Source organism: Anneissia japonica, unplaced genomic scaffold (assembly GCF_011630105.1).
Source record: "Anneissia japonica isolate Jap-2015-1 unplaced genomic scaffold, ASM1163010v1 scaffold16530_len21924_cov115, whole genome shotgun sequence".
NCBI lineage: Eukaryota > Metazoa > Echinodermata > Crinoidea > Comatulida > Comatulidae > Anneissia > Anneissia japonica.
The window spans coordinates 4336-17109 of record NW_022732185.1 but is presented as its reverse complement, the minus strand read 5'-3'; the positions used below and the strand labels follow the sequence as shown (position 1 = coordinate 17109).

Below are 12774 nucleotides of genomic sequence, written 5' to 3'. Positions count from 1 at the left end.
ATATTGTGATCAGGACTGATCATGCGTCATTGCGCTAACTGACGAATTTCAAGGAGCCAGAAGGACAGCTAGTGAGATGGCTACAGGCGATAGGAGAGTATGATTTTGAAGTGGTCCACCGGCCCGGACTAAAACACGGGAACGCTGATGGGCTATCAAGGAAACCATGTGGACAATGCGGAAAGACCGCAGATAACATGCAGAAGAAGAAAGAAGCCTGGGCAGGCGTAGAGGCCGAAATAGAACCACCATTAGATTCATCAGGAACTAATGCTTCTGTACGAGCGGTACAAATACAACCCAACACTCACCTCGATGACATTCGTAAAGCCCAACTGGAAGATAATTCAATGCGGAGAGTTATGAAAATTAAGGAACAAGGCGGGCCACAACGGCCATGGGAGGAAATGGCTGGATTGAGCCGAACTGACAAAGTGTACTGGCAGATTTGGAACTTATTGGAGGTGCGGGATGGAGTTTTGTATCGTAGGTGGGAATCAGATGACGGACATGATATTAGTTGGAAACTGGTCCTTCCAGTAGAGATGAGAGCGGCAGCTCTAGAAGAACTTCATGGGGGAAAAACCAGCGGACATCTGGGAGTTGCAAAGACTACAGCTAGGGTAACTCAAAGTTATTTCTGGCCGGAGATGCGCAGTTGGATTCGAACGTGGATTCGGCAGTGTGATGCTTGTGCCCGAAGGAAGTCACCACCCAGGAAAAAGAGATCCCCACTTCAGCAGCAGGCTGTTGGCAGTCCGATGGATAGGGTGGCGATGGATATTACAGGTCCTTTTCCTGAGTCTGATAGAGGCAATAAGTACATACTCGTTGTTGGCGATTATTTCTCCAAATGGATGGAGGCCTACCCAATCCCAAATGAGAGGGCCGAAACTGTTGCCAGTTGTTTCGTGGAGAACTTCGTGCTGAGGTATGGTGTCCCACGACAGTTACACACTGATCAGGGGAGAAACTTCGAGTCGGACCTTATTGCAGAATTGTGCAAAATTCTAGGGGTAGATAAGACACGGACAACACCTTACAACCCGAAGTCTGATGGCATGGTTGAGCGGTTCAACCGTACCCTTGTAAACATGTTGGCAACCATGCTAGATCCACATCGTAATCAAAGAGATTGGGATGAACATGTGCCATGTGCAACCTTCGCATATAGATGCACACCACAAGAATTGACAGGGGAAACACCCAATATGATGGTGCTAGGGAGAGAAGTAGCCCTCCCTCTTGATCTAATGCTACCCACTACTGGAGCGCCGGATATCGAAGTGAAGACCGACTACGTTGAGCAACTTCGGACAAGAATTCGTGCAGCTCATGAACGGGCGCGACACGTATTGAAGCTTAGTGCACGACGACAAAAGAGGACATATGACCAGAAAGCGAGCAGACAGGAACTAGCAGAAGGGCAGTTCGTGTGGCTGTACAATTCGGCCAGGATAATAGGCAAGTCTCCGAAATTACAATGCCGCTGGCAAGGGCCATATGCAGTGGTAAAGAAATTATCAGAGGTAACGTTCAGGATCCAGGAAGGCCCAAGGAAGAAGTGCAAGGTGGTTCATATCGACCGACTGAAAGTCTATGAGGGAAAGCCTTTGCCATACTGGGGCACAGCAAGTGAAGCTGAAGCCAGAGACGAGAGGCCGGATATACAAACCCCAATTGAGATGGTCGAAACGAACTGAACTTAACGAGTCGGCAGGCAGTAGTCAAGAGTTAGTTGACGAACTACAGGGTCCACAAAGCCTAGACAAATTAAGCGGTGGCCAAGAAGAAGTAGCAGAACTACAAGATAGTGGAAGTCCACCCGAAATCAACAAGGAATCAGCGGACGTCGTAACACCACCGACAGTTACTGTAGTAGAGCATAGTCGTCCTATGAGGTTCCCGAGGGCACGAAGAAGGCCCGCTCGCTACGACGAATAGTACAAGGGAAATATTTTTGCACGGGGGGAAAAATGTGGGACTCCACAGGATCATGTTTTTGTTTATTATTTTGCTTCTTTCTTTTTTTTTTTATTAATTAGGCCACAGTTGAGATGAGAGGAGAACGTTCATACAGGTGCGAAGAGTGTTCTTCGAGGTTTGAAGATTCCAGAAGTCTGGGACGACATCGAGACAGAGCACATGCCTTTCAAGTGCCGATACTGTCCAGGAAGATTCAGCAATCTAGATGCAAGGAGACGGCACTATGACAGGTTCCACCGACAGGGAAGAAGTGTGGGAAGACGGTCTGTTGAACCACCAGTACCAAAGGTTAAAATACCAGTACCAAAGCTTGAAGTACCACTGCCAAAGGTAGAAAAGACAGTGCCTGAAGTGGTGGTGCCAGCACCAGAGATGGTGGATCCAGCAGGCGATGTGTTAAGTTTAACCCCTGGGTCAGCTTTCAGTCCCGTTCAAGAGGAGATTCCAAGTAAGGAGATGCCTCCGGCTATTGTACCAACAGGAAAACCTAGTAATCTTCTCCGACTGTTAGGTGCAAATATGAGCAGTGATTCGGAAACTGCCAGTGAGGGTGTGCCAGAGTCGCCGCCCCGATTCCAGACTAAGAGGACCTTAGTGGATTTAGAGGCTTTGTTGCAGGGAAGAGTGAAAACCGTGAAGGAGGTTGTCTGCGAAACGGAATACCGAAATGGAAAGAAAGTTCGGGAAGACGAGTTTCAAACACGCATACAAAATAATATAATACCGTAAAACCTCGAATATAAGCCCGGCTTATTTTTCGGGATCCCTGGATGGCCTCTTTTCGAGATGAGCTTATTTTCGATATTACTTTTGCGAACTATAGAAAAAGGCTTCATTCAAAATGAATGGTATAAATTTTGGAATTTATTTTTCAACTATGAAATTTTGAAATTCTGTTTAATATTTTTCAATTTTAACCATGTTAATACAATGAAGTAATATTGATACGAGATTTACTTTTGCAACTGAAGAGGGTGATTCCCGAGATTTAGCCCATGAGATTCTATTCAGGTTTGACGGTATACTATTACGGTTTAAACTGCATCTAAGATTGATCAAATTCCGAAAGTAGGCCCACTCTACAAGTACATTTGAATTTCATAGTATCTACACAACATTTTACTTAAATTACAATATTTAACTTTTTTTTAAATTTATTTAACTATTTTTTATTTCGATTCATAAAAATACAAAAAAAAAGGGGGAAAAAAGCCTATGCTGTAAAATGTATTTATATCACCAGTTTTGCTATTCTCATCATTCATAATGCTGTTTGATTCTTTAATGCATGCGTGGTATAATAAACAAAGTTATATATATATATACATATATATATATTTGTCTTATCACCATGTTCATTGTATTCTATTAAAATGTCGACCAATCATATTATACTTATACTTTTTATCATAATTATTGTAATAGCCAACTTATATTGTGTTTGTCACACATGCTGATGAAGACCCGAGGACGGGTTGAAATATTCATGTTTTGAAGTCGTTGACATCTCATCGTCTTTTTCATTGAGTATATATATATATATATTTTAAAAGGCAAATGGGAAAAACCCATAAAACAGCAAACGGCCACATAATGCAAAACTATTTAAAATTAAAACGGAACAGTAGAGAAAATCTGATCGGAATGACAAAATAAACTAAGCATCCACTGGAAGGAATCCCAATATCTGCAGACGGATCCATTTCAGCCTTCCAGGCCTCATCAGTGCAGCTAGGGTATAGACCCAAACGAAAAGTTCGACCAGCTTAGGTAGGGCACAAACTAATCCAACGACCACTAATGATTACAGAGCCAAACCAAGGCAATATATACACAGCCCAGGTGTGAATGCAAATAGTGGAATACAAGCAATGTGGCTCGGTTCCAGTAGATGCAGAGAATATTTTGTCATTCGCACGAATGACAAAATTGGCACTCTCAGATGGTAAAAATGCTTTTTCAAAGCAGTGTTCCTCGACAAAATTATTGACTTCTTCCCGACGTGAGCTATGCTCCTATCCCCTAGACACCCATCCCCTCATAATAATGGCTAAATACTAAAAAACCGGCTTAGGTCTCTGTCTGTCTTTTGGCCGTTTTTTACATCCCGATTTATGAAATTTTTGGGAAAATCGGTGTTGAGACTGTAGCGTTCTTTTCATCGTCATCAATAGAAAATTTTAAAAATTATTTGGTAAAATAATTGAGCTCTCTTTTGCCCACTACTGGATCCACCCACTGAACACATGGGTACAATTCCCTTTTTCCTCTTCCCTCCCTTTCATTTTTTATTGTTCGGTGGAAGCGACGGGGGGGGGAGGGAGGCACGAGCCCTCTGTATCCATCCCGATAGTCATTAAATGGGGAGTTTTAGAGGGAGGCGCATTTCAAATGCACCTCCCTCTCTCAAAGCGGGGCGATTATTCAAATACATACGATAGTTTGTTTGCTTTAAGTTACTACTTTGAGTCCATTGCTTCTTTACATTATTTAATTTTATATCTTTAATAATTAAATAATTAGGCCTATGTCAGTTAATAGAAAGTATAACAATACCTAGTTATACCTTTTTTATTTTGCTTCGATATTTTAGATTCAAGGAAGTACATTTACTCTTGCTCACTGGTTCTGATGCACTAATGACACCAATTATTGTTAATACAATATTAAACAGAACATAAAATGATTCTTTACTTACGATATTATTTTCAAGGGGTTTTGTTAACATCAAGGAAGCTATCCTATCTTTAGATTCAGAATAACTTTCTTGGAAATTAAAATTAAAATAAATGTACATTGTACAATGGCGTGTGTCACAGCAAAATATATCAAGTTTAATACATAGGCCCGTTTAGTGCGATGGTTGACTTCTCCACAGAAAGTTTTAAACCTCCCAGAGATTTGAAGCGGGGATAATGCAATCCTCCTCAAATTGGCACACAAGGTCACCATTTGCAGTCTGTTCCATTACCAATACTGGACTTTAAGAACCATTGGAAATCCAGACTCACACATACACGTTGTCGTGAATGGCATTTTCAACATTTAGGCCTATCCAAAACTTTAACAATGGATCCTGTTAAATCAGAACAGGGATGTATTCCAACAAACTACGGTAACGCTCACATGCATCAGGGTTCGATTGTCGGCATTCATTTGGCGGCATTCATTTGTCGGCACTTTCATTTGTTGGTATAATTTTTTTTTAAAAAGCCAGTTCTTTCAATGATATTTTTATTGACAAAAGTTTAAAATAAGTAATAAATTTTTAACATCAAACTTGTGTCACTTCAAATTTCACAAACATTTTCAGAGGTTGGTACTGCAAACGGATTTCACTGGGATACCTACTTTTACAATTAATTTTTAAATCGTGTTTTCTCTGCTTCTTAATGAAGATTAAAATGGCATGTAATTGAAGAATAAAGGCAGTTCTTTCAGTACATGTTATTTTTATTGACAAACATTTAAAATAATAGTAAATTTTGAACATCAAACTTGTGTCACTTTACAAATTTTACGAACATTTTTGGAGGGTGGTACCGCGAAACGGGCTTCATTGGGGTGCCTAATGATCGCAACTCCGTTTTAATTAGATTTATAAAAACAACATTCTTGTACTGTAGGTACAATAGAACCCCTGATTTACTGTACTATGTGAATGAGATTACTTACCTATTATTCCATGTACTTTGTCCTTTCTGTACAGACACAACACACTAGTTATATTGCAGTTACAAAACTATGCTGCATTGTACTATATTACACTAGTTCTCAAGGCAGTTTTTTATTTTTTTATGGAAAATATTGGTAAGCTCCTTATTTTGCATTGAAATTTTAAAGATGTATTTCCCTTGCTACACAAAAATTTTGTTGCTTTAGGAATGTTATATTCATTTTTGATTCAAAAACTAAATGCAAATCAATGAGTTTTGTTAATTAACAGGCAAATTAGCTCGAAACTTCTCGTATGCTTTTATTGCCTGTGCTATGCATGAATGCATTAATGAGAAGAGGTTTATTGACAAGATGTTTACAAGTACATACAGATGTTTTCCAAAACAAAACAGAAATAATTATTAGGGCATGCAAAAATTACATGAAACCAATAGGCCTACACTTTTATTAAATTATTGGTGAAAAAGTTGCTTTGTTGGAATGTGTGTGTTATTTATGAATTGTTCAAATTCTACAAGTAAATTATACTGTATTTTGTGAATTACCAGTAATTATTTTTTATTCTTATGATAAATGATGAAAGAAGTTAGTGAGGATCACACACCAAAGGGGATATCTGATCAGCTTGATTCTTATGTTGTTGAGATGACTGAAATAGTTACACAGACTGAGGTTGACAGTGATTCTGTAGTAAGAAAAGAAGTCAATGAAGATCACACACTGAAGGAGATACCTGATCCGATTAATTCTTATGTTGTTGAGTTGTCTGAAGTGGTTACACAGACCGAGGTTGTCAATGGTTCTGCAATAAGAAAAGAGGTTAGTGAAGATCATAGCTTTTTGGTTGAATGACGAAACTAAACGTGTTTCTGAGAGTTTTGATTCAGACTGAGATGATCCAAATGATGACAAATATGAATCTGATGAAAGTTATTCCGATTCTGATTTGAGTATTGTAATTCCAGTGACAAATCCTGTGAGTATTGACAGGAGTTCACAAATAAAAAAAACCAGACAAAGGAATATAATGTTTTGGAGAAGCAGATTAGTTGTGTAAAATCAACAAATAAAAATCTGAAGAGACGTTGCCTATTCTGTGGCATATTCCAAGCAAAACTATCAAGACATATCAATTTAAAGCACAAAGACATCCCAGAAATTGCAAATGTTATGAAAGCTCCTAAAAAAGAACGTTTGAACTGTTCAGAAAATTTAAAAAGAAAGGTATTCTTCAGGAAAACAAATATCAGTCAAGTCTTGCTAATCCACAATATCAACAAGAACGTACATGCAAAACAGGATCTGGGAAACCAATCATGTGTGCCAATTATTGTGGTTTTTACCATGCAAAATTTTTAAACAGGCATAAGAAGCAATGTATGTTGGAGTCAAGTGTTCCAATAGCTTCAGTTCCAATGAATTTATTTTCAAAGTTTAGCGACAATGATGATGGTTTCTTCAGTGAAATTCTTTGCAAAATCAGAGATGACGCAATTGGAATAACATGCAAGGAGGATACAGTAATTAGTTTGGTAGGAAAGAGACTATGGATGAAGAACCGTTTGAAAGTTGACAAAAAAGGAGAAGTTAGGAAATCGGTAATGACTTCCATGAGACGGTTGGGATCACTTTATCTTATTTTTAAAGAACAAGAAAGAGAGTTGGGAACTATACCAGTAACAGAGGGCTCTGCAGCTGATATGTTCTCTAGAAGGAATTACCAACACATTGAGAAGGCAATTTTATCATACACAAATGTGGAAGGGGACACTGGAGACCTTAAGCACGGTCTAAAAATTGCACTGTACTATCTTTTAAAAAAACATGTAAAATTCTCAAAGGGACATACCTGATTAATGATGAAGATTGTAAAGCAACAAAAATTGACAAGTTTGTAGAAGTGTTTGAACTTAATCATGATGCACTTTTTGGAGATGCCTCATATGCAATGAACAAAACCAGAAATGAGAAACTTCGTAAACCAGAAGCCCTACCTTTGGAGGCTGACGTTAAAGCTTTAAGAGCTTTAATATTGGAAGATGCATACACCTACATACATACATACAGGTCATGTGACACCGATCCAAAGGCATCTTCCAGGTTGAACCATGTGAAATGAACAGTTTTATGCTTATTTTTTGCATGTCTAATTATTTCATGAGTTACCCTTGATAAATGCTTTTTGTAGGTCAGAGTTTATGATGTTGTTCTTTATCAAATAATTCTCAAGGTTTCCAGAAAGAATTTGATGGTACAATTTTCCAATTGAAGAGGATAGTGCAATCATTCTGCAATTGGCGGGATCATTGCTTTCTCCGTTCTTGTAGATTGGGATAACATTACAAGTAGTCCAAGAAGACGGAGGAATACAAGACTCATTAATCTTGCTAAAGAGCGTAGCAAGGAAATGATGGCAGCATGGAAATTTCTTCAGAATTCCGTACGTAATGGAGTCTGGACCTGGGGAAGAGTTGGATTTCTTACTCATGAGTCTTTTCTTTATATCTTTAGGCTTTATGGGTAAAAAGGTATATTTTTCGAGATGATCAATCGAAGGCCGAATCTCTGGTATCCAATTTAGACGCTCAAAATCGATAAGAACTTGATTAGAGTATTTCTTGCTGTAATGTATATGAGTCAGCCAATTCTTTATCAAAAGTTGGAAGAATTGGGCACTCATGTAATGTATATTTGGTACTTCTGACATTATTGTTCTTATCTTTTTGCTTCTTAAAATAGTTGTGAGCTCTTAGTGCTTGAAAGAAGGCAGTTTTATCAGAATCACTAGCCGTTCTTTGGAAAGCCTTTTTGCGGAGCTTGTTCTAAAGTTAAAATTCGGGATTCTCCATAAGGTATTCATTTAGAATAATAGAGAAACAATCTCCGGCTTCATGAGGTTGAATTAGACCAGTGGCTAGGTGGTGTGGTGGTGTAGCGGCTGCAGTCGTTTGTTAAGTTCCACATTGTGAGAATTCCACACAGGTGTTGTTAGCTTAGGAACTACAAAGGCGTGATCTCCAAATTATTTCAGACGACAAAGACGCGTCTAGACCAACACGCTATTTCAGACGCGTCTAGCAAATCATCGGACCTAATTAGTGAAAATTATGAATATTCATTAGCTGCTCAAGACGCGACTGAACGATTGTGAACCGTCCAGACGCTCACTCATCGTTCAGACGCGTTTTCTATTGTTTAAAGTCCAGTGAAGGTTACTAGGCAACTTGCAGTACTGGCAACTTGGAATATGGCTATTTCAAACAGTTTATTTCCGTTCGTGACACAAAGCAAAAGCATCGATACAACTGAATGAATTGATTTTATGTTAAAATAAACATTTTAATAATATTTTAGATGCGAAAATAATAGTTCAAGTGCACTAGGCCTAGGTCTACTGTAATTGGTTAATTAAAAAATCTCAAAATTAAATTGTACGAATATATGTTCGTGTTCTTGGTTTGGCCGTGTATTAGACTAATATTCAATAAATCATTCATATGAAATCTCTACGTATTTATGAGAATCTGAGAATTTAAGAGAAAATGAATTTGATATTAATTCAGACTTCATTTATTGCAGGCAAGCCATATGAAATAGGCCTCATTTACAAACTTGGAATAATAATACATTTCCGTACATTCAAAATAAGCCCCACTTAACAGTAACGTTCGTGACAGTTTTCCATGTTTTATTTCATTATAAGTTATCACAAAATAAACACCAATTCGTCTAAAAATATAAATAGCCTATGAATATTCGACATTAACTTCTCCGTGTACGACGGAATGGACTTTCCCTCTCTTGAACTCAACGCTGTTGAAAGTTCAACGTATAGTCGCGGAACAATTCAGACGCGTTCGGACCCGTTTTGACGGCCAAACAAACATGTGCAGTAGGCTGTAAAGAGTGGGAGGAGCTTTTGCCAAAACGGAATATCAGCGTCTAGACGGTGCAGTATCGAACGGGGGTTTTGAGACGCATCTGGTAGAACAATAGAAAACGCGTCTGAGCGCTGATTTGTCGTCTGGAATAATTTGGAGATCACGCCAAAGCGAGCGATGACGGCTAGGCCGCGTGGTGCAGAAACAAAGGGAGAAGGTATAGCACGAACCGAGTTCAGGAATGACAGTTCAATGAATGTTTTCGTTAGGCCTAGGGCTAAGACTTAACGAAAAAAAAGTTGAAGAAGAAACTCACCAAAGGGCATCACAAATCAAACAGAGTAAGACTACAAAAACAGATAACATTAGAAAATCTGCGATTTCGTTGTGATTAGATGTAATATCGCTTGGGAAAATGTCGGAAAAAGCAAGTTTGCAAGCCAATTTCAGCATCGACGACGAATAATATAAAAATTATAATAATAAAAAAAAATAAAATAAAAAAAAAATTTAAAAAAAATAAAAAATTTAACAACACTAAAACAAAAAGCACACAATATGCTATTAAAATCTCATGAAACCAATTTGGGATTTTGTTTCGTTCAATTTATTTTTTTGCCTTTATTTTATATTTTTAAGTATATAATTTAGATTACTTTTGGTTTAGTTTATATTTATAGTATAATTCTCTAAAAGAAAGAGACAAACTTACAGTTGTAGGCTACTGTCACCTCGAGTCCTAATCAACTCTAAAATTATCAAGAGCTTACTTGCAATAAGACAGATCTAGAATTGTTTTGTTAAATATATTATTAATGTTTGAAGGTGTGCATGGTGAAATAACAATAATGATCATAAACCTTGCAGTACACCAATTAGAATATTATTAAAAGAACTGTGAGAGTTCAATCATCTCATAAGTGAATGCAGGAGTCCAGACTGGAGAGTATATATAGTTAGATTGAACAGAGCTTGGGTGCATGGCTATTTAATTGTTTTAGAAATGTCTCACCAACCCACCATGATTACATTGTGAATATTGGCTCTCTTATCATGGGTGGATTTAAGGGTGGGGAGGGGGGTGCTATAATTGACAATCTTTCTTAGAGACAAAAAGCCCACCAAAAATTCAAGACAGATAATATAAAACCGTGTAATGTTAGCATCTCCACAGGCTAGAAATTTTTGTTGCTTGTCAGATTTAGGATGAGGCCACACCACATTGGCTTAAATGTTTAAGTTAAGCCACTCATGAAAATTCATTTACAGTAATATTGCATTGAATTTAATTTTAGTATTTTCCAAATACTTTTTTTTTTCCAGTCTTTTTTAGAGACACAATGCCCACCCAAAATTCAAGACAGATGAGATAAAACTGTTTAATGTTAGCATCTCCACAGGCTAGAAACATTTTTTGCTTGTCAAATTCAGGAAGAAGCCACGCCACCTTGGGTAAAACGATAAGCCACCGGTTTCTAGAGGGACCTCCTTCCCGTATTGAATAACCTAGATCCACCTCTGCTTACAGGCATATAAACCCAAACCCTGTCCTATCTATTAACTATATATACTGTTCAGTTTGGACTCGCAAACTTTTACTCCTGAAAATAAAGTATATACAGTAAATCGAAACATCAAGAAACTCGCACATTTTATTTAGGATTGTCTACATGATTATTAAATTTATTATTTTTTATTCATTTACAGTAATATTGAATTTAATTTAACCTTTAATTTTATTTTATTTTATTTTCTGAAAAAGTGGAGGAAAAAAAAAGAAGAAAATAGGTGTTGTTCATAATTATCAACATTATCACAAGTGTAAAAACACTACTCTTTTTTGGTATCCCCTCCCACCCTACTGAAAGCTTACATAGTAAATGTTGATTTTAGAAAAATATTTGAACGAACGTACTTCATTTGGTTACTTTAAAATGTATATTACAGTATATCCATGGTTGCATTATGATTGGTCATAAAAATCTGTTTTTTAACTATTGTTGAATTACGCGTACCCGGTACTACCGGGTATGTAGAAAAAATATTGTTAAAAATGAGGAAGAGGTTCTGCGCCCTCTATAGTTTTTTCTATGAACTATAATTAACCTTTTATCGAAAAAAAGTGTTTTCGAGTGGTTAGGCGCAAAATGGCGGGTGCACAGCCTCAAAACTGACGGTACAATGTCGACGAAGCTATGGACCAGATCTTTGCAGATACGGATAGTGAAGATAACTTTGAATTGGATGATTCTTGCATTTCTTTTCCCCCAGTCGACTATGATAGTGACGACAGTGATTCTAAGAACGAAAACGATAATTCTCTCAACTTGGGAGGCCCTGCACAGGGTCAAGGTGGCAATGCCTTGTCCGCAGATTCTGGTGATGAATCTGATAATGAATCGTATCCTTTACCAAAGCGCCCTAGACGAATGCAGTCACCTAGTCCTGATCGTTCGTCAGTTGATGAAGAAACTGCTGTTCTTTCTGATAAAAGTGAGCTTTCAAGTAATGAAAGCGATTCTGAAGATGAGCCAGCGCAGGTCCCACGTGGTGGCTTCAGAGGCAGATGTGGTGCACGTGTACGTGGTGGTGGGATTCTTGGCCGAGGTGTACGGATTCGTGGTGGCAAAATTGGTGGCAGAGATGTAAGAGATGAGAGAGGCCGGGCTAGAGGACAGGGGCAAAGGCGTGCAAGGGCTCAGAACCCCAGGATAAATTGGGACATTGACATGAATGACAGTTATGAGCCCAAGCAAATTCCTTTCGTTGGTGGTGAGCGACTCAAAGTTAGGCTTGGCGCAAATGCAACTATTGATGAATTTTTTGCCCAGTACTTTACCGACGACATCTTCAGTCATATTGTAGTGGAGACCAACCGATATGCTCAGCAGTTCATCGAGGCAAATCGTGAAGGTTTGAAGGAGTTCTCTAGAGTTCATGCCTGGGTGGACACTACAGTTGATGAAATGAAGACATTCTTCGGTTTACTTGGACTGATGGGTGTTATTCACAAGCCAAGGCTGGACATGTATTGGTCTATGGATGATCTGTTAGAAACACCTATATTTGGCCAACTAATGAGAAGGGATAGGTTCTTTCTCATACATTATCTACATTTTGCAAATAATGAGGACCCCACTTACTACCCTAGAGATCCTGATAGGGATAGGCTGTACAAAGTAAGACCTCTCATCAGGAAAGTCAGAGATCGCATGCAGCGTGTCTATGC

At 38.2% G+C, this 12774-nt stretch overlaps 1 protein-coding gene across 1 annotated transcript; it reads right to left on the bottom strand.

The window, feature by feature from the left end:
* Window positions 1-7819: 7819 nt before the first annotated feature.
* LOC117115595 lies at window positions 7820-8371 on the bottom strand. The gene has a single exon (XM_033259453.1). It carries the CDS (start codon window positions 8369-8371, stop codon window positions 7820-7822), a length of 552 nt encoding a protein of 183 aa, XP_033115344.1.
* Between the last annotated feature and the right edge of the window lie 4403 nt (window positions 8372-12774).